This window comes from Diaphorina citri, unplaced genomic scaffold (assembly GCF_000475195.1).
Source record: "Diaphorina citri unplaced genomic scaffold, Diaci psyllid genome assembly version 1.1 scaffold2132, whole genome shotgun sequence".
Taxonomy (NCBI): Eukaryota; Metazoa; Arthropoda; class Insecta; order Hemiptera; family Psyllidae; genus Diaphorina; species Diaphorina citri.
Window position 1 is genome coordinate 27,442 of NW_007379557.1, and position 21,721 is coordinate 49,162.

At 40.3% G+C, this 21,721-nt stretch overlaps 2 protein-coding genes across 2 annotated transcripts in view; one reads left to right on the forward strand and one right to left on the reverse strand.

Annotated features, from left to right (window-relative positions):
• The window catches only part of LOC103518255 (facilitated trehalose transporter Tret1-like), a 42,443-nt gene extending 26,298 nt beyond the window's left edge, over positions 1-16,145 (forward strand). The window contains exons 5-10 of the mRNA XM_008483316.2: positions 227-246; positions 4,476-4,686; positions 8,117-8,376; positions 8,746-8,890; positions 11,989-12,146; positions 15,192-16,145. Of these exons, the coding sequence (XP_008481538.1) occupies positions 227-246; positions 4,476-4,686; positions 8,117-8,376; positions 8,746-8,890; positions 11,989-12,146; positions 15,192-15,563 (1,166 nt within the window). The 3' untranslated portion in view covers positions 15,564-16,145. The remainder of the gene's footprint in view (positions 1-226; positions 247-4,475; positions 4,687-8,116; positions 8,377-8,745; positions 8,891-11,988; positions 12,147-15,191) is intronic.
• Positions 16,146-16,352: 207 nt separating this feature from the next.
• LOC103518256 (plexin domain-containing protein 2) overlaps positions 16,353-21,721 on the reverse strand; it is a 27,860-nt gene continuing 22,491 nt past the window's right edge. Inside the window, exons 6-9 of the mRNA XM_026830123.1 lie at positions 19,598-19,801; positions 18,237-18,391; positions 17,249-17,429; positions 16,353-16,576 (exon numbers count right to left, since the gene is read on the reverse strand). Coding sequence (XP_026685924.1) covers positions 16,353-16,576; positions 17,249-17,429; positions 18,237-18,391; positions 19,598-19,801 — 764 coding nt within the window. The remainder of the gene's footprint in view (positions 16,577-17,248; positions 17,430-18,236; positions 18,392-19,597; positions 19,802-21,721) is intronic.

The window sequence follows — 21,721 nt, forward strand, 5'->3', positions numbered from 1 at the left end:
TTTAAAAAGAGGTTTGACAGAGGGAACTGTAACTGCTAGGGTCTTATCGTCCCGAAATCGAAGAGAGAAGGAAGGCAGTATAAACTTGATCATGGTACCTCTTGGTTGTCTAGTGTCAGGCGCCATCACACAGCCAGTGGTCCATGATGTTTCTGAACCTTCCCTTCATTCTGGCACCATTATATTATGTGTTCTACTCAACGTAACTTAACCTATGTGTTCCCAGGCAGTATCAACTTGATCATGGTACCTCTAGGTTGTCTAGTGTCAGGCGCCAGGCGCCATCACACAGCCGGTGGTCCATGATGTTTCTGAACCTTCCCTTCATTCTGGCACCATTATATTATGTGTTCTACTCAACGTAACTTAACCTATGTGTTCCCAGGCAGTATCAACTTGATCATGGTACCTCTAGGTTCTAGGTTGTCTAGTGTCAGGCGCCATCACACAGCCACGTTATTAGTTATTACAATTAGAATTACCTGTACAATTATTTACAATCACCTAGGACCTCTAGGTAAATCTAAAATGCTTAGGTCTGTCGTACATTGAAACGTTGTATAGCGACTTTTAGTAGCACAAAGTCGGGAGATGACCCCTGAAAATATGTACCTGCCTCCACAATGGAACATACACAGTCCTTTCCTTCCCCAAAGTTTCTTGCCTACACAATACATGAATGCACAGTCCTTCCCTGAACATTCACCATAACTCTCATAGTCTCATGTGACCTACATTCAGGATCATTTAGCATAAGATACCCAAACCAACGAAGCAACGAACCACTGTACCATCAGGTCAAAAGTTGCAAACCGACCAAAAACGTGAGAAGTTATATGAGAGAAATTCAGCATGTTCGCCCTCACATGGAGTTCCCCTTTCCATCAACAGGGGCGCTCTCAGGCTAACCGGGGCTCGGGGTGATAGCTTCAAAAATGGGGCTTTTCTAACATTTTTTTTATCCTATAGAAATATTCCTTTAATTCCATCAATATTTTCAAGGATTTCTCAAGGCATAATAGGCGATTATTATTATTATTATTTGAAAAAGCTGGTTCCGGGTCCCTCGAAAAGCCCGCGCCCGGTCAAATAGCCCCGGACGGACCCCCTAAAAACGCCCTGACCACCAATAATAATGGAGTGATAACACACTTTACAAAATAGGGAATATGTAACATAATAGGGAATATGTAGCAATAGGGAATATTGTTGTTAAGGAAACCGCTTATGAGTTCCACAGGGAATTTCCAAGTACGCTACATAATATTAGGACAGGGTACCTAAGGGGTATTTAGGTACAAGGGAGGATTCCATACCTCACAATGCAATCCCAAATGAAGAAACATTTCAGATTTGGGTTTACCTTTCACTTCATACCTACTTCCGAGAAGATACCTAATTATGAGCAGACAAAATGTTTAGACCAGTTTTGGTGTAAAGGGGTGAAGAGAAAATTTGAGCGGTAATTTTGGCATCTCCACCAAAATGTAGGTGGTACATATAACTATCTACTTCACCTATTTCTCGAAAGGTAATACGTGTAATAATGGTACTAATTTAATGAGAATTTAAACATAGGTACCTAATATGAGTATGTTCAACCTACCTCGGTGGTGTAGTGGTCAAGACGCTCGCTTGTTAAACAGGAGGGCGTGGGTTCAATCCCAGCCGAGGTATGGAATTTTATCCTCATATAATTTGAGAATTTGACCACAATAATAGTAGTAGCCTACTGCTGGAGTAAAGGGACTTTTCAGTCCTATGCGAGCAGTATAAATAAGCACTATTATTATTATTATTATTATTATTATTATTATTATTATTTTAAGGTCTAGGTCACGGATTCGATTCCTGCCGGGGCACAAGTTGTCGTAACACTGATAAAGTTCGTTCTCGGAACGCCTGGCTTTCTCCTGTCCTAATATCCTTCTTCTCCCCTCACTTTTCGGAAAGAGACCTATATTGAAAAAAAAAGGATTTAACGAAAACTTTAAGCTAGGTACATTTAAATTATGTAAAAATAGGTACGTACGAATCAAGAAAGCATGACAAATCATTTGGGGAAAGAGCGAGAGAGAGAGAGAGAAACACAAACGTCGCAAAGCAGTGTGGCATTTGAAACTTACACGAAACTTTGTTTCAAATGATTTAATTTAATATTAAAGTTTCAGAAAAAAGTTTGAAATGGTAACTTTGGAGAAAAAAAAAACCTATCCCTTACTGCGATATCGAGCAAAAAGCAAGAATTAGGCCCGTGTTGCAAAAGTCACAGGAAATATTCAACCTTTTTACTTTCCTTATCTTAAAGGAAGGAAAGTAATGTAATCGGGTCAAAATTTCGATGGTCAGTTTTAGTGCCAAAACATTGTACACCTCGAAAGGTTTTCAGCTGTTTAGTAACGGTGGCTTTACCCTCCATTCGGGGACAACCTACCCGTCTTCCAAAGATCTCACCCACCCTGAGTGGGGCAAGGAAAAGCCACATTGTCGACCGGACATCGATCGATGTCGACTGAACTGTCTACACTGCCTTGACAACATAGATTCATCTCGTCGATCGACGGCCGGTCGACGATGTTTGGTTTTGAACGCATCAGTATAATTTTAATGGCGTCTATCCGATTTTTTACTTTCTATTTTTTACTAGTTATGTATGGTTGTATATTTTTTTTTTTTTTTAAGATAAGTGTTTCACTGCCGTTTTTATTTCGTAGCAATGATACAACTGCTACATTGGACGCATGTGGTCTGTGTCGTAGCATGCCCATCCCGTAGTATGCCTCTCATCAGATGGGCGAGAAGAGGCACAATACTCCCCATTTAGGTGCTGGGTCAACACGAGAACACCAGAAAGTAACCCGTTGAAATATTTGCAATCGAAAAAAGAGTACAAATTTTGCACGAGAACACCAGAAGGTAACCCGTTGAAATATTTGCAATCGAAAAACGAGTACAATTTTTTTGTCGATGGTGGGATTCGAATCCGGGACCTTCTGCATGGCAAGCAAGCGCTTTACCACTGGACTAACCGTGCCCCCATATTTTTAATCTTATTTGTGATACGAGCCTTCTACTTCGCAGTATAATAATACCGACCCCGTGACATTTAGAAAGCCCTGCGTACACCTTTAATCAAATTATATTCATACCTACCTCACTTCTGTTTCTACCTTAGGATAGCCACTCACTATCAGGTAGACCTGACGATAGGTATACCTGATCAGGTCTATATACCGAAGAGTGTGTGTGTGCTCATCAGGTGTCAGGTAGACGTGACAGGTGGATCTTTTCATCAGGTGTCAGGTATGCACGATCAGGTGGCCTGATAGTGAGTGGCTGACCTTACGATTTCACGATTCCACGTATTTAACTCAACGTAGATTTAATTTCCAACGTAGTTAACTCGACATTCCACGTATTTAATTTTCACGTGAATTACGCAGATAATACCTGTGGGTACCAGAAGCAATATTGATAATTAAATCTTTCTCCCTCTCCCTCCCTCTCTCCTCTCTGTATCTCTCTCTCTCTCTCTTTTTCTCTCCCTCTCTCTCTCTCTCTCTCTCTCTCTGTCTATCTCTCTCTCTCTCTCTCTCTCTCTCTCTCTCGCTATTCAGTTACCGCTATGCAAGCAAAGGGCTTAATTAACCCCCGCGAAAAAAGGCTAGAAGCGAATAGAGCTTGTTAGTTACCTATAATTATTATTTTATTTTTCAAATGCCAGCGCGTCTGCCTCGTAAGCGCTAGGCTGCGGGTTTGGTTCCTGCCCGGGGAAGATTTTATCCTGACCTTTGTCAATGTTTTCCGCGCATGGAATAAAAAGTGATAAGTAGGGAGTATTGTACCTCATCGCTTGGTTGAATTTATGAAAATGGACAGCAGTACAAAACACCAAATCGTATGAAACGTGTATGGCACATTGCAGACATACATAGATACCAGGCGTTCATACAAAATTTGTTGAATCATACAAATACATGTTGAGCTCAATCCCCGAATTCACCTGATGAGCGAAGACAAAACCATTTCCCGAATGGAAGTCTGTTCCACGGAAGTATGGAATACTGAGAGTTACAAGTATAAAAAAAAAGTGATAATAGTAATGTTACTAATGTACATAAGGTAGGGTACTTTTACTGAGCCGACCCCACTTGACTGGAAAAAGGCAAAGAAGAAGGAGAAGAAGAAGAAGGAGAAAAAGGCAAAGAAGAAGGAGAAGAAGAAGGAAAAAAAGAAGAAGGAGAAGAAGAAGAAGAAGAAGAAGAAGAAGAAGAAGAAGAAGAACAACAACAACAACAACAACAACAACAACAACAACAACAACAACAACAACAACAACAACAACAACAACAACAACGAGGAGAAGGGTACTTTTCTTTACAAGATGGCTGCCCCATTGGTATTAGTAATTTTAATTTTTCCATACTTTCATGGAACGGGCTACTGATATTCATATGTGTACATATTTGCCGCAGGTACTCACCTATGTCGCGGAAATCACTCAGCCGCACCTCCGCGGCATGCTAAGTGCTACGGCATCAATGACCACCATATTCGGCACGGTCAGTCAACTATTTCTGGGCTCCTTCCTGCATTGGCGCTCGGCCGCCATTTTGAATCTACTGTTCCCCATCCTGGCCCTGTGTGCCTTGTACTTTATACCGGAGAGCCCTCATTGGCTGATCAGTAAGTATACTTAATACCCATTGGCTAATCAGTAAGTACTTTCCTATTGGCTTATCAGTTAGTATCAGTTACTAACTGATAAGCCTGATAAGCTTATCAGTTAGTATCTTGAACCAGTTTTAGCTAAATGCCTTTTATCATTTATTTTCATCTTGTATTAATAGATTTATGACCAATGTCCTTTGTAATTCCAAGTTTACTTGAAACTTATTGTGCAGAATTTCTGGATGAAGATAATTCAAGAATTATCAAGCAGAAAATTAAAGAAAAACTAATTGAAGAAAACCTGATATGAATCTGACAAATACATTACCTATCCATAGAACTTCACTTTGAAGCTGAGAACCAACAGAAGAAGGAAACACCCTCACCCCCTAGAAGTTCCTGTAAGCTTAGGGGATGATAAACCTACAACAGTGAGCGACCATTTTCTTGATAGTACCTAGATAGCGGGAAAGCAAGGTAATCAAGGTACATATTTTGTATGAATGCCGTGTAACTCTTAAGTATGCAATGTGCTTAGCATTATGTATTTCAAAGTTCAAACCTATTGATACCTACTCTGGATTAGTTTTTCTTCTGGAATTTCCCCTCTTCCAAAACTCTTTTTCCTATGGTTTATTACAGACTGGCACTATCACTCCTGAAGAGGGGAAATTCGGAAAGGAAAATACGGCTTATCCTTGGAGTTTACTGTTTATCTACTCGAGACCAATGGGAGAAATGTCCACTGGCCTCTTATAATCCAGTCGACCCTTATGTTTCCTCTCTATTCCAGGTCAGGGCCGTATGCAAGAGGCCTAATGTTTCCTCTCTATTTCAGGTCAGGGCCGTATGCAAGAGGCCTAATGTTTCCTCTCTATTCCAGGTCAGGGCCGTATGCAAGAGGCCTAATGTTTCCTCTCTATTCCAGGTCAGGGCCGTATGTAAGAGGCCTAATGTTTCCTCTCTATTCTAGGTCAGGGCCGTATGCAAGAGGCCTAATGTTTCCTCTCTATTCCAGGTCAGGGCCGTATGCAAGAGGCCTAATGTTTCTTTTTTAGGTAAATACCTACAAATACCTACCTACCTACCTGCTTTTGTTTCTAATATCTCGCTCTACCTATTATTATACATAGATACCTACTTAGGTATATGGAGGTAGAAACTTTTTTTCGCTTCAAATTTCATTCTCTCTCTCTCTCTCTCTCTCTCTCTCTCTCCCTCTCTCTCCCTATATCTCTCTCTCCTTCTTTTCTCCGAAAACAAGGGATATTATTTAAGCATTACGTACGCCAAAGAATACAAGTTGTATGTTTGTACAACTACTACCTAGTTACTCGTACTTTCGTAACTTCCCACCCCTATATACCTACCTAACTAAATACCTATGTACTTATCTACCTACTTATGTACTTATTTATCTATGTATCTTATTCCAAGTTACTAATGATGTTATGTAAGAAAAACGCAAAGTTTTTACATTTTCCTCTTCCTTTATTTCAACTTCCTGCCTTCTACTTCGCAGTATAATAATACCGACCCCGTGACATTTAGAAAGCCCTGGCGTACACCTTTAATCAAATTATATTTATACCTCACCTCACTTCTGTTTCTACCTTAGGCCAGCCACTCACTGTCAGGTAGACCTGACGATAGGTATACCTGATCAGGTCTATATAACCTATCCTCTGTGATGGGTCGCTTTTTCCATTAAAACTCTCTTCCTCCGTTCTCTTTCTTTCCCTCCTCTGTCTTCTCCTTCTTCTTCTTCTTCTTCCTCTTCTTCTCCTTCTTCTTCTTCTTCTTCCTCTTCTTCTTCTTCTTCTCCTTCTTCTTCTTCCTCTTCTTCTTCTTCTTCTTCTTTTTCTTCCTCTTCTTTCTCATTCTCCATCATTTCTTTTCCTCAAACTTCTCTTCGTCCTCCTCCTCCTTATCTTACTCTCTCCTTCCCTTTCCTTACTTCCCCCAACGACCTCCTCTTCAATTTCCTTCTCTCTCTTTCTCGCTTCCTCCCCTTTTCCTCTCCTCCTCCTTCTCTTCCTTCTTCTTGTCCCCATCCTCTTCTTCCTCTTTTTCCTTTCTCCTTCTCTTCTCCTTCTTCCTATTCTTTCCGCTTCCTTTTTCTCTCCTCCTCGTCTTCATTCCTATATCCTTCTTCCTCTCCTCTTCCTTTCTCTTCCCTCTTATTCATCTTTTCCATTCCTCCTCCATCTTCTTCCTCTCCCTTTCCCTTTTTCTTGCTCTTCCTCCTCTTCATCCCTACATCCTTCTTCCTCTAATTCCTTTTCTTCTCTCCCTTCTTATCCGTCTCCTCCTCCTCCTCCTCCTTCCCTACTTCCTCAGTAAACAAACAAAATAAATCAACAAACAAACAAACAAACAAACAATCAATCGTAAAAACAAACAATGAAAGAAAGCACAAGGTAAAATCTACGCACTTGCTTTTAAAGTAGGGTGCTTCTTGTTTGTGTTTGTTAATGCATAATCTTGAACAGTGGCGAAGAGCGTATATACTTTTCGGGGGCCTCAGTGTATAGATACATCCAGTTATTTCTGTAGAAAAGAAAGTAAAAAAGATTAACCAGATACCATTCACCTACAACAGTGAGCGACCATTTCTTGATAGTAGATAGCGGGAAAGCAAGGTAATCAAGGTACATATTTTGTATGAATGCCGTGTAACTCTCAAGTATGCAATGTGCTTAGCATTATGTATTTCAAAGTTCAAACCTATTGATAGGTACTCTGGATTAGTTTTTCTTCTGGAATTTCCCCTCTTCCAAAACTTTTTTTTAAGAGGTTTGACAGAGGGAACTGTAACTGCTATGGTCCGAAATCGAAGAGAGAAGGAAGACAGGGTAGGAGAAAGCCAGCCGTTCCGAGAACGAACATTATCCCATCAGGATAAAATCCGCCCCTAACTCTTAAGTACGCAATGTGCTTAGCATTATGTATTTCAAAGTTCAAACCTGTTGATACTCTGGATTAGTTTTTCTTTTGGAATTTCCCCTCTTCCAAAACTCTTTTTCCTATGGTTTATTACAGACTGGCACTATCACTCCTAAAGAGGGGAAATTCGGAAAGGAAAATTGAAACTCTGGATTAGTTTTTCTTTTTAAATTTCCCCTCTTCCAAAACTCTTTTTCCTATGGTTTATTACAGACTGGCACTATCACTCCTAAAGAGGGGAAATTCGGAAAGGAAAATACGGCTTATCCTTGGAGTTTACTGTTTACCTAGACGAGACCAATAGCAGAAATGTCCACTGGCCTCTTATAATCCAGCCGGCCCTAATGTTTCCTCTCTATTCCAGGTCAGGGCCGTATGCAAGAGGCCTAATGTTTCCTCTCTATTCCAGGTCAAGGCCGTATTCAAGAGACCTAATGTTTCCTCTCTATTCCAGGTCAGGGCCGTATGCAAGAGGCCTAATGTTTCCTCTCTATTCCAGGTCAGGGCCGTATGCAAGAGGCCTCGGCCTCGCTGTGTTGGTTACGAGGCTGGGTGACGCCGGACAAGGTTCAGACAGAACTCAGCCAGATCACCAAGGCTATTGAAGAGTCCGAATTGAAACGCCTTGGCAAGGACGGTCAGAGACGGCCAAACTATCGCATGTATATGCGTCGGACGTTCCTGCTACCGTACGCTATTGTGACGTCACTGTTCTTCATCGGACAGTTTGGCGGCATGACCACGTTGCAGACCTATGCGGTGAGTAACGGTGCCGTTAGACTTTAGAGTAATCAGCGGTGATAGTTTCGCTGAATGCACCTAGGAGTTAACATTGGAAATCTGATAAAAACTTTTCATGTGGTAGGTAATCGTATGGGGTATCTTCTGAGCAGTTGTGTACTGTTGAGTTTTCTCAACCCTACTCAGACTTTACGAGGTTAATTAATGTTAGGAGGCGAGTAGCTTGTCGTGGAACGGACGATAAAACAGCCGAAACATCATTAAAAACTCTAGCAGTTATTCAGTGACGACCTTAGAAAAAAAGGGCATTTCTGTCTTACCTCACTTTGGGTACCTCCCTAAAAATCTGCCACCAGCTGTTCTCAAACTTTTCTCTCTCCTCCCCAGGTTGGCATTTTCGAGTCGATTCACGCCCCCCTGGACCCCTACTTTGCCACCCTTCTTCTAGGTGTTGCAGAATTGGGTGGGGCATTACTCTGTGTGGTTCTCATTCATTATACTGGCAAGCGACCTCTGGCATTAATTTCTACAGGTAAGCTCTTTTATAATGGCTTACCTTATTTCATAATTGACTAGGGTTCTTTGTGTCAATTATAAAATAAGGTAAGCCATTATCTAATTTGCGTGTCTAATATGAATCTAATTAACAATAAGCTCTTTTATGACGATATTAGCTCAGGTGTGTTTCACCAACATATTTTTAACCCCAAACAGCCTGTTAGGTTAACAGCCCTATTAAGCCTATACTAATCAAATGGAATTTAACAGATTGTAAGCTGAACACAGATCCCGAGATAAATCGATTTAAAAAAATACCGGTAAATCGTAAACTTTGACGTCACGCCATATGTTCCCGTAGGCGATGACGTCATAATTCATGACTCCCGCTTCGTTTGTTTGTGCGCAAGCGTTTCTGGTTTCTGCGCATTTTGACGTGAAATCTGACGTCACAACTCTTTGAAATTTTTCATTAGAACGGCAATTAAAACTTGAATTTTCGACCTTTTAAAGTTACTTTTTCTGAGTTTTGGCCTAAGATTTGGATTTTTCACAACTTTTTACGTAGGGATCGGCCTTTTATTAATAATATTTTCCCAATTGGTGATTCTCATGATTTTTTTTTATTGTCTCAGAAAAAACTATAAAAATTAAAAAAAAAATATTGAGACTAAAACGAAGAAAATGCGTTCTCTAGATCGTGAGATACAGCTCTCGGAACATGAGAGTCTCAAGCACGCCGATATCATACCTAGCGACAACACTGTACTCCCGTGATGACACACAACACATTTAAATTCCACTATCTTGAAGAAACAAAAAACTCCAAGAAAAAGTGACGTCAAAATATCACCTTTTTGAACGGATGAAGTGAAGTTTTAACTCGTCTTTTTTACCTTTTTTCCATGTAGAGTGTCCGTTTGTATCAACATTACTCTCAAACTGGCCATCCGATTTTGATGAAATTGGGCAATAAAGGAAAGGATCCACTGGACTGTATGATCCTTGGAGGCTAATATTAGATTCTTTTCGTTTCCCCATAACTTCCCAAATAAGTATGTGAGGACATTAGAGAAGGACAAATTGAGGAAGACACTGATGGGTCGAAAGTCGGAAATCCATCTTTCGGCAGAACAAGATGATAATAATTATGCAAAAGGACCTTAGATTCTTTTCTTTGTTTATAACTTCCCAACTAAGTCTGTGAGGACATTAGATTTAGAAAAGGACAAATTGAGGAAGACACTGATGGGTCGAAAGTCGGAAATCCATCTTTCGGCAGAACAAGATGATAATAATTATGCAAAAGGACATCACCACTTATATTAACACAAACATTGTTTTTTTTTTTTACACTTCCAGTTTTAATTTTCCTGTAATACGAGATACACTCAGCGGGATGGAAATCCCACCTGTACATAATGTATATTATATACGGAACATACATCTGTACATAGAACAACGCCCTACTGTATTCAAACCATTACATTAATTTATGGTTACTGTTGCATTAATATTTATTGGGCTTAAATAATGTTGGCAACATCCAACTCTCATCCCGAGATGTGGGAGCTATAGTGAGAGGAGCATTTGTGGGTAGTAGTAACCCGGCAGAGTACACTTGAGTACGAAAAATACAGAACAGTTACTACACTTATGGTGGATTTCACCAATGACCTAATGAGAGATTTCACTAATCGGAGAATTTTTAATGATCCAAAAAGGAGTTTTAACTATACAAAAAGTTTTTAAAAATTCCTTTTTGGGTTATTAAAAACTCCTTTTTGATCATTAAAAATTTTCCCATTAGTGAAATCTCTCATTAAGTCATTGGTGAAATCTACTATTACACAGATACAAAAAAAAAAAAAAAAAATCTGCACTACACTCCAACCAAAATGTATTTTCCTGTCGGAAACTTGGACGATTTCCCCTCTTCTGTAGCTAATTTCCCCTCTTGTTTATTAATAATATTTTCCCAATTGCAACTCCTCCATTCCAACCAAAATGTATTTTCCTGTCGGAAACTTGGACGATTTCCCCTCTTCTGTAGCTAATTTCCCCTCTTTCAAAGGAAAAAAGGGGAATTAGTTCAATCACTAGGTGACGTGGTAGTGCCTGTTCTAAACCTAAAGAAAAATAACAGGGCCGTATTCAGGATTTTGTCGAGGGTGGGGGGCCAGTCCCTCATTATAAATACGGCCCTGGAAAATACAAGGTCTAGGTCGCGAGTTTGATTCCCGCCCGGGGCGGATTTTATCCTGAAGAGATAAGATTTGTTCTCGGAACGGCTGGCTTTCTCCTATGCTGTCTTCCTTTCTCTCTTCCCTTTCGGGATGATTAGACCTTAGCAGTTACAGTTCCCTCTGTCAAACCTCTTTAAAAAAAAAGTTACTTTTTCGGAGTTTTGACCTCAGATTTGGATTTTTCACAACTTTTTACGTGGGGATCGGCCTTTTATTAAAATAATATTTTCCCAATTGCAACTCCTCCATTCCAACCAAAATATATTTTCCTGTCGGAAACTTGGACGATTTCCCCTCTTCTGTAGCTAATTTCCCCTCTTTCAAAGGAAAATAGGGGAATTAGTTCAACCACTAGGTGGCGTGGTAGCGCCTGTACTAAACCTAAAGAAAAATAACAGGGCCGTATTCAGGATTTTGTCGAGGGTGGGGGGCCAGTCCCTCATTATAAATACGGCCCTGAAAAATACAACTCCAGGTCTAGGTCGCGAGTTTGATTTGATTCCCGCCCGGGGCGGATTTTATCCTGAAGAGATAAGATTTGTTCTCGGAACGGCTGGCTTTCTCCTATGCTGTCTTCCTTTCTCTCTTCCCTTTCGGGATGATTAGACCTTAGCAGTTACCGTTCCCTCTATCAAACATAAAAAAAACTCTAAAATAGGCAAAAAAGTGTCCAAATCTAAACAGAGAAATTAATATATTATTCTAAGGTTTTTTTCCTGTCTTTTCTAAGATTTTTTCCCTACGACAGATAAATAAATAAACCAAGTGTTCAGAGAAATTCATATATTATTCTAAGGTTTTTTTCCTGTCTTTTCTAAGATTTTTTCCCTACGACAGATAAATAAATAAACCAAGTGTTTCATTAATTCCTCTGTTTCATCGCCAGGTGGCAGTGCAGCGTGTTTCATCGTGGTAGCAGTATACGCTCAGTTTCATCTAAGCTATGGCTGGGATAGTCCTTTGGTACCCACCGTGTTTTTGGTGCTAGCCGCTTTCCTGACACACATCTGTATTCGGCTCTTACCTTGGATGCTTATTGGTGAAGTAAGTTTACTTTGAACAGCAATAACCAGTAAAGAATCGTTCATAAGGCAATATCCCTTGCGGATGGTTCTTTTCTGCCTAATCTTCGTAAAAGCAATGCTTGTGCCACGGATGGGGGACCCAGATAGCGAGCTAGGTTATAGCTCTAGACCAGTGGTTCTCAAACTGTGCTCCGCGAAGAGCTTCCAGGTACTCCGCATAGTTTCATTTTTCTTACCGAATTAAAAAAAAAAAAATCGCACGAATATGTTTAGTCAAATGGGAAGTATTGGAACAAGCCGTACGGACCGTACGCTAATGAACATTTCCGAATCATTCCGAATTATTTTTGAAAATTCCTAAAGGGTTGGGGGGGGGTGCTCCGTAGAGTTTACAGCAGTTGCTTGGTGCTCCGCGGCCAGAAAAAGTTTGAGAACGACTGCTCTAGACTCTAGAATACGGTGTAGAGGCGACAGCACATTGAATACACCAGTTTCCGATGGATCACTAAAGTTAAGCAACGCTGTGCGTGGTTAGTATCTGGATGGGTGACCATCTGGGCTATCGCGTCCTGCTGGCTTTTCCCGCCCAAACTCAGGCTAGGTGAGGTTAATGTAAGTAGGCGAGTAGGTACATTTAGTCGCAAGTGGACGGTAAAACCAACGACACTGAAAACCTTAGTTTTTTCCCCCACCCACTTCTTTTCTTTTGTCTCACTCACTGTCTTAACTCACTCTTTCAAACTAGGGTGTCGACGCCGACGGCCGGTCGTCTATGTGTGGACGCACCTTAATATTGAACTTTATGTACATATATCAGGAAGCTCGACACTTTACTATAGAATACTAAAACTAAGTTTCAAAAACTTGTGGCACCCTATCAGTATATTACTTATTTTTCTCAGTGTAGGCTGTCAATTACTGGCCTTGTGTAATCACCATTGACATCCAGTAACATTAGGCCAGCCACTCACTATCAGGTAGACCTGACAAGTCTACCGCCTGTCAGGTCTACCTGATATCTAATGTACACACACACACACTATTAGGTAGACCTGATAGGTCTACCGCCTGTCAGGTCTACCTGATACCTGATGTACACACACACTATCAGGTAGACTCTTTATCCATGGAGCATTAAAAAAAAATAAATAAATAAAGCTCTGTAGTCTGTATCACTGATATGTTTTATTCTGTATCAAGTGTTTCACTCTATCTGTCTCACCAAGTGTTTATCTGTTTCATCAGGTGTTTCCCAACAACATCCGCGCCACGGCGTCCGGGGCGAGCGGTTCCTCCAGCTACATATTCGCGTTCGCCGTCAACAAGCTCTACTACCCGATGCTCGACACGTTTCACTTGTGGGGCACCCTGTATTTCTACGCCGCCATCAGTGTCGTGGGCACCCTGTACATGTACTTCGTCATGCCGGAGACAGAAGGGCGCACGCTGCGCGACATTGAGGAACATTTCGCCGACAAGGGAAAGACGTTCGTGACGAATATTCGGCGCGCAGAGAAGAAAAGGCATGCCGCTAGAGTGGAAGGGCAGGAGGAAGTGAAGGGGGAGGATAACTTTGGGATGGAGGGTGAAGATGGGAAGTATATCAGTCGGTTTTGAGATGTTAAGCAACATTGAGTGTGGTTGGTATATGGAGAGGAAGGGGAGGATAACTTTGGGCTGGAGAGTGAAGATGGGAAGTATATCAGTCGGTTTTGAGATGGAGGCCGGGTAGCGACGGCAGTTTGGTAAAGGTCCATACAATCCAAAAGATATATATCAGTGGTTCAAAGGATACTTCATTGAAGGCTTTGTGAAGAATGAGAAGGTCAATTCTAAGTAGGTGTGAGGACAACTTTGGGATGGAGGGTGAAGATGGGAAGTATATCAGTCGGTTTTGAGATGGAGGCCGGGTAGTGACGGTAGTTTGATAAAGGTCCGTACAATCCAAAAGATATATATCAGTGGTTCAAAGGATACTTCATTGAAGGCTTTGTGAAGAATGGGAAGGTCAATTCTAAGTAGGAGTCCACAACGGAGAACCGACCATCAACCCTCACCTAGTACCGACCAAAAAAATAATAATGAACGAACCATGCTAAGGAGTAGAAGTGTCCTCTACAGAGTCTTAGGGCCGAATGCACAGTCGTACCTTAATGATTAGGGATTCCTTTTCCTATTTTTTGGTTTTTCTCAAACTGCTGTTCAGTGTTCAAAATTTTTCGGTAAAACCATTAATGATATTTTTTGCTGTAAAATTTAAAACTTATTCCACAAGACCGCATATCTACATACCCTGTGAGTAAAAAAAGAATAATAATAAAAATGAAAAAGAATAATCGGTTTTATGCTGAAAATGTGGAATAAGTTGTGGAATAAGTTTTAAACTTTAAAAATTTGGAACAGATTGACTTTGAAATGGCTGTAAGAGTGTTCCATAAAAATGAAAACTGTCCTTTTTTTTGCATTCCAGTGTATATCGTATCCATAGCAACCAAAAAACAATCGAAACTGGTAGTAGTACTGTCTACCTGAAAATTTAGTACGCAACTAGTACTCCAGTACGCAAGTAGTACATCTCTAGTACGCAAGTAGTACTGTCTACCTGAAAATTTAGTACGCAACTAGTACTGCAGTACGCAAGTAGTACATCTTTAGTACGCAAGTAGTACTGTCTACCTGAAAATTTAGTACGCAACTAGTACTGCAGTACGCAAGTAGGCTATCGCGTCCTGCTGGCTTTTCCCGCCCAAACTCAGACTAGGTGAGGTTAATGCAAGTAGGCGAGTACATTTAGTCGCAAGTGGACGGTAAAACCAAAGTCACTGAAAACCTTAGTTTTTTCCCCACCCACTTCTTTTCTTTTGTCTCATTCTCCCCTCTAACTATCTATGTTTCATCTTGGCCCCTCTCTCTCTCTACTTCTGTTTTGATTCGTCTTCCTACATCACTTAACATTTCACTTTCTATAAAACAGATTTCCCCGTATCACTGTCTCACGAAATGTTCATTCTGTATCAAGTGTTTCACTCTATCTGTCTCACCAAGTGTTTATCTGTTTCACCAGGTGTTTCCCAACAACATCCGCGCCACGGCGTCCGGCGCGAGCGGTTCCTCCAGCTACATATTCGCGTTCGCCGTCAACAAGCTCTACTACCCGATGCTCGACACGTTTCACTTGTGGGGCACCCTGTATTTCTACGCCGCCATCAGTGTCGTGGGCACCCTGTACATGTACTTCGTCATGCCGGAGACAGAAGGGCGCACGCTGCGCGACATTGAGGAACATTTCGCCGACAAGGGAAAAACGTTCGTGACGAATATTCGGCGCGCAGAGAAGAAAAGGCATGCCGCTAAAGTGGAAGGGCAGGAGGAAGTGAAAGGAGAGGACAACTTTGGGATGGAGGGTGAAGATGGGAAGTATATCAGTCGGTTTTGAGATGTTAAGCAACATTGAGCGTGGTTGGTATATGGAGAGGAAAGGGGAGGACAACTTTGGGATGGAGGGTGAAGATGGGAAGTATATCAGTCGGTTTTGAGATGTTAAGCAACATTGAGTGTGGTTGGTATATGGAGAGGAAGGGGAGGATAATTTTGGGATGGAGGGTGAAGATGGGAAGTATATCAGTCGGTTTTGAGATGTTAAGCAACATTGAGTGTGGTTGGTATATGGAGAGGGAGGGGAGGACAACTTTGGCATGGAGAGTGAAGATGGGAAGTATATCAGTCGGTTTTGAGATGTTAAGCAACATTGAGTGTGGTTGGTATATGGAGAGGAAGGGGAGGATAATTTTGGGATGGAGGGTGAAGATGGGAAGTATATCAGTCGGTTTTGAGATGGAGACTGGGTAGCGATCGTAGTTTGATAAAGGTCCGTACAATCCAAAAGATATATATCAGTGGTTCAAAGGATACTTCATTGAAGGCTTTGTGAAGAATGGGAAGGTCAATTCTAAGTAGGAGTCCACAACGGAGAACCGACCATCAACCCTCACCTAGTACCGACCAAAAAAATAATAATGAACGAACCATGCTAAGGAGTAGAAGTGTCCTCTACAGAGTCTTAGGGCCGAATGCACAGTCGTACCTTAATGATTAGGGATTCCTTTTAGTGCTTTCCTAAAATTCATATGCATAGTGGATCCTAAACGTCCTCCTAGTTTTATATTTTAATTTCAATACACTGATCTCAAAACTACAAATTTAAATTAAAAACCACACAAACAATTCACACGGATAGAAAAAACCACCCTTTCGGGAGGGAGGGTTTCAAACCTTCGCTCTTCTTCCGATTATCTCCACCAGAGGTCACTTTTGTTCCCTTGCCTTTCCCCATAGGCCGGGCCAGGTCGGGTTTAGCCAGTGTATACTGGGGCTGGCGTATCTTCTCCAGCTTGTGGTTGGGTGGTAGGAGCGCCATGGGGGCCGTGGCGCTTTCCATTTCTTCCAGGTCTGAAGGTGGACGGTAAGGATGATGGATGTGTTTCTTAGTTTCGTGCGATTTAAGTATTGGGATACACGAAGGAAAATGCCTCAACAAATTGAAAACAACATTTGTTGCTTGTGAAAAACCCAGATATAAAAAAAAAAAACTCACCACGTATATTCACAAGGTTTAATCAGTCAGCAACCCAAACTTTGGGCAGCTCATCAATAAATTTTATTGTTTCTCTCTTCCCTTCATTTCAAAAATTTAAATGGAAATTCACAAAGTTACGGAGTCCTCCATCATTATGTTGAAATTGGTTTCTACTTACGTTCAGCGGAGAGAGCCTTGACTTCGCCTCCAGGGCCCATGCTATGCGGGTAGTTGGCAACCCAAACCCATCAATAAATTTTATTGTTTCTCTCTTCCCTTCATTTCAAAAAATTAAATGGAAATTCACAAAGTTACGAAGTCCTCCATCATTATGTTGAAATTGGTTTCTACTTACGTTCAGCGGAGAGAGCCTTGACTTCGCCTCCAGGGCCCATGCTATGCGGGCATCAGTCAGCAACGCAAACTTTGGGCAGCTCACCAATAAATTCTATTGTTTCTCTCTTCCCTTCATTTCAAAAATTTAAATGGAAATTCTGAAAGTTACGGAGTCCTCCATCATTATGTTCAAAATGGTTTCCACTTACGTTCAGCGGAGAGAGCCTTGACTTCGCCTCCAGGGCCCATGCTATGCGGGGCATAGTTCAGGCTCGTAGAACAATACTGAGCGCTGGTCACCATGATACGATCACACCCCTTCTGAACCCAATCCTGACGATTACGGTCTAGCCCTGTGGAGCAGCGCTGCGCGGTAGGGCACCAGAAACACTGGAACAGGGGATGAGAATGGGTTAAGAATTTTAAGATAAAGAGGCATCGAAGAAAAGTAAACGAGATTGAAAGGGTTAAAAAACGTCGTACATACAATAAAAACAACTCCCCATCCGTGGCACAAGCTCTGCTTATACGGATGGGTATACCATTTATATGAAAAATGTATGTTCTGAGTTTTGAAACACTGGGGAACAGGGGATGAGAATGGGTTAAGAATTTTAAGATAAAGAGGCATCGAAGAGAAGTAAACGAGATTGAAAGGGTTAAAAAATGTCGTACATACTGTAAGATAATGTTGTCTTGGTAACCGTTGCCAGGGCACTTATTATTTTGATTGTGAAAAACTTCTGTTTTCAAATTTCATGTTTATTCATTCGAGATTTTGGAATGTATTTGAATACAGTTTTCTCCAGTATGTTATCCATTTATATAGGTTGTTTCTTATTTGACTAGATGTTACACATACAATAAAAACAAACTCAAATAGAAATGCGACGAAAAAAAAGTACAATGTTAATCTGTTGATATAAAGGGACTTTTTTCAGGGCCCTGGCGAAATTCTTCCAAAATAGGATTAAAACTTCAAAGTCATTTTGAAGAGACTAAAATACAATTACAGCTGAGGCCGAAATAAGATAAACTCTCTGGGCTTCTTTTTTTCAACCAATCAGATAGCTAGAATCAGTTGAATTTAAACTCTTAATGTGGTTATTGTTATTTTTAGCCAATTGATCAGCAAAGCGCCCAAGCTCACTATTGCAGCAACGTTGAGCATGGCCAGTATCTGGACGGGTGACTTACCGTGAACTGAGAAGTGACGTCGGACAGGCAGGAATCACAGTCCTTATGATCCAGACAGGTAGGCAGAGCAGTCAAATAGATAGAGGTCCAATTACTGATGTCCGTGTGAGAGAATTGTACGCGATGGTACTCGTAGATGGTTTTCCTGCGAACAACTGGAAGGAAAAAAAAATGAGGAATTTTAGCATAAAACACAAAAGTCGAAAAATAATAGAGACTTTTTACAACCAAAATTAGCGTCCCGTTAATTGAACTCTGCATAAGCGCAGAAACGAGTTTTCGTCAAATAAAGTTAAAGAGTTCAGATAACGGGACGCATACTCGTAGATGGTTTTCCTGCGAACAACTGGAAGGAAAGAAAATGAGGAATTTTAGAATAGAATAGAATAGAATATACCTTGTTTATCCTGCTGGGATAGGACTGAAAAGTCCCTTTTCCCCCGCAGTCTAACCATAACCAAGGTCTTATATATTTGATACATTATGGGGGGTACATTTTACAAAAGAAACACCCTGATTAATTTTTAAAAAAAGTGATAACAGTAATAAAAGGAAAAAAAAGGGGGAAAAAAAGAATAAAATACGAAAGTAATAGAGACTTTTTGCAAAAATTAGCGTCCCGTTAATTGAACTCTGCATAAGCGCAGAAACGAGTTTTCGTCAAATAAAGTTAAAGAGTTCAGATAACGGGACGCTAATTTTGGTTACAAGAACTCTTTGAAATACATAGATTTTCAATCCTGGCCTCAGAGGGTAAAAATGGATTGTTTCTAAATTTCATTTTTTGAGGCTACATTTCAACGTGAATCATTCATTAGTGGATTAGTGGGACCTATTTGAACCGATCAAAATTAATTTCCCATTTTTGGTGGTTCCCCTATTGCCGGAAGAACATGGAAAAACGAAAAATTGAATAGGCCATAACTCCGGCCCTGGTTGTTGGATCGAGTTCGAACTTGCACCAAAGAACTACGTTTTTTTTTGAGATCTTCGATGTATCACAGGGGTTAAATTTAAAATTTCGAAGTTGCTACCCTTGGGGCCGACCCTGGCCCGGCCAAAATTTGGCGACTACTTAAAAAAAAAAGTATTTTTAAAGATAAAACACAACTCCAAATTTCAGCTTCTCATTATTAACCGTTCAAAAAATATTCAGGGGTTCCAGGATTTTTCGAACACTCTGTATACTTACAGAAGGTACTTAGGTAAAAGTGAACTGTTTCAAGATGTTTTAACAATCTCCGTGTAAAATCCATTTTATAAAAATAATTATATTTATTTCTATTCTATATTTTATTCTACTTACAGAAGATAACATAGGAATCGGACAGGCCGACTTTGACAGGGTGTTATATACTTACAGAAGATGGTCTTGTCCATAACATAGGAATCGGACAGGCCAACTTTGACAGGGTGGTGATCATCATCAATAGCCACCACAGGGATTGACTTGTACACGAATGCAATGTTGCCAGATTTGTACAGGGTGGCTTGGAAAGTGAAACCGCCGGCTTCTGGTTTATCCTGTAGACGCACATTCTCCCAGGTGACGGTCAGTTGAGAATCTGCGGGGGAGAGAATAGAATACACCCTGTTTATCCTGCCAGAATGAGACTGAAAAGTCCTTTTACCCCGCCGTCTAAACAAGGTCCTATGTATTTGGTACAAAATAGGTGTAAATTTTATAAAATAAATATGTGTGTATCTACACAAGTATCAGCACTAAGGAATAGGACGGAATTGAGCATCAGTTTGGTTTATGAAAACTTTGGGGCCCCTATGCCCCCTAAAAAGGTCCGACCAAATGAAAATGCGTAAGTAAAAATTTTCTTTGTGTTTGATATTTGTGCCAAATTTCAATCAAATCGGACAAACAGTTCGCAATTTATGGCGAGAAAAACAGATAAACGGGAAAACAACTGGGAATATTGACTTAGTGAAAACTCAATAAGCGAGAGCTATAGAGAAACAAAGACAGAGACAAACTAGGTAAATGCGAAATAGTATTGAAACTTTGACCTCTCTTTGTTCATTCTAAAAAACAAAAAAAAAAAAAAAAAAAAAAAAAAAAAATATTTTAATACCTTTTTAAAGCCCCGGAGAAAATCTTGTTCTCTCTCCTGTTACACGGATCCTCAATTTCGGTCGGCAAGGACTCTGCTTGAAAATGGACAAGTAACTTGCTAAATAAAGTATATGTATCGAGGGCACAGCCATATTAGCCCTTAAGAGCAACAGTGGTAATATAACGAAAATGGATTAATGAGCTTTGGTATAAGTGATAATAGTTGGCTTTGAACAAGTGCATCCCAACGTGTGTGACAATAACTAATGTAATAGTCAACACCTAAAAGACTATTGACTTATATAAATATAAATGTGATATAGAATCTTTAAAACCTTTAGACGAAACAATGACAATGTACTCAGAGGTTTATGATGTAGACATTAACTTAATGGAAAGTTAAAAAGATTTAATGCCATGTGCAATCCTACGAATGTATGCAAATCGCTGAATGTATATGTCCACAACCTCAATGGACTCTATGTGAGCGCGTGTGTGTATATGTTGATTTAGATATAGGCTATTTAGTAACATAAATTGTCAATGAAGTTTGTTGATAGCAAACTAAAAGGGTAGAGATGCCAGTGCAGAGCCACGTGTTGCAATGTAATTGTGTCTGTCCGGACTATAGGGACAATCGTAGTGAAGTATGCCCACTAATTGTTTTGTGTGTCAAGGGGTAACCAACACGCGATAGGGTCAAGATAACGAGGGTAGTGAGCTACCGGTTGAAGCATGCGTCAGACTGGTTACTAGAGCCCATAATCTATAAACCTGTGAGACATTCAGTTTGATAAGACAAATGTTTATTATACCTACAGTGTTATTGGTCCAATAAAAGGAGGCTTACTTCAGCCGAAAATATATCTGCGTTTCAAAAAAAACAAACGATTAATTGTAAATAACTTCACAGACTTGTATTTGTATGTCTTACATCATATATGTGACTATCCTATTTTTCCAAATGGTAAAACTCCAACCAGAAAAAAAGAAATACTTTAGTTTCTTGTTCCCCCATCTACATAGTAGTAAATTTGTCCGTATGTCTTAAGTAATCCCAGGGGTTACAAAATCCATAAACCTCTGTCGTAAAATTCCTCTTACAAAATTGACATTCTAATGTGCCTCGGTCTAGAGTGTAAAGCCCCCAACAAAGAAAGAGTGTAAATTCACGTGTGCTCGACTCCTAACACACACCAAAAAGGTGACTCTATTCGTTATTGTCAACATTCCAGAAAGTTTGGTCATAAGGTCAAAATATTAATACACCGAAAAATCAGTTCCGGCTTTTTTATGTCAGTTTTAAATAAAAAGGGGTATTTTAACTTTTTTGTCAGGTAAGGAATTTTCTCTTTTAGGTAGTATTTTTTGTCTAATGTTAGTTAGGTAATCGTTATATGATTAAAATGCTTGCAGTAAA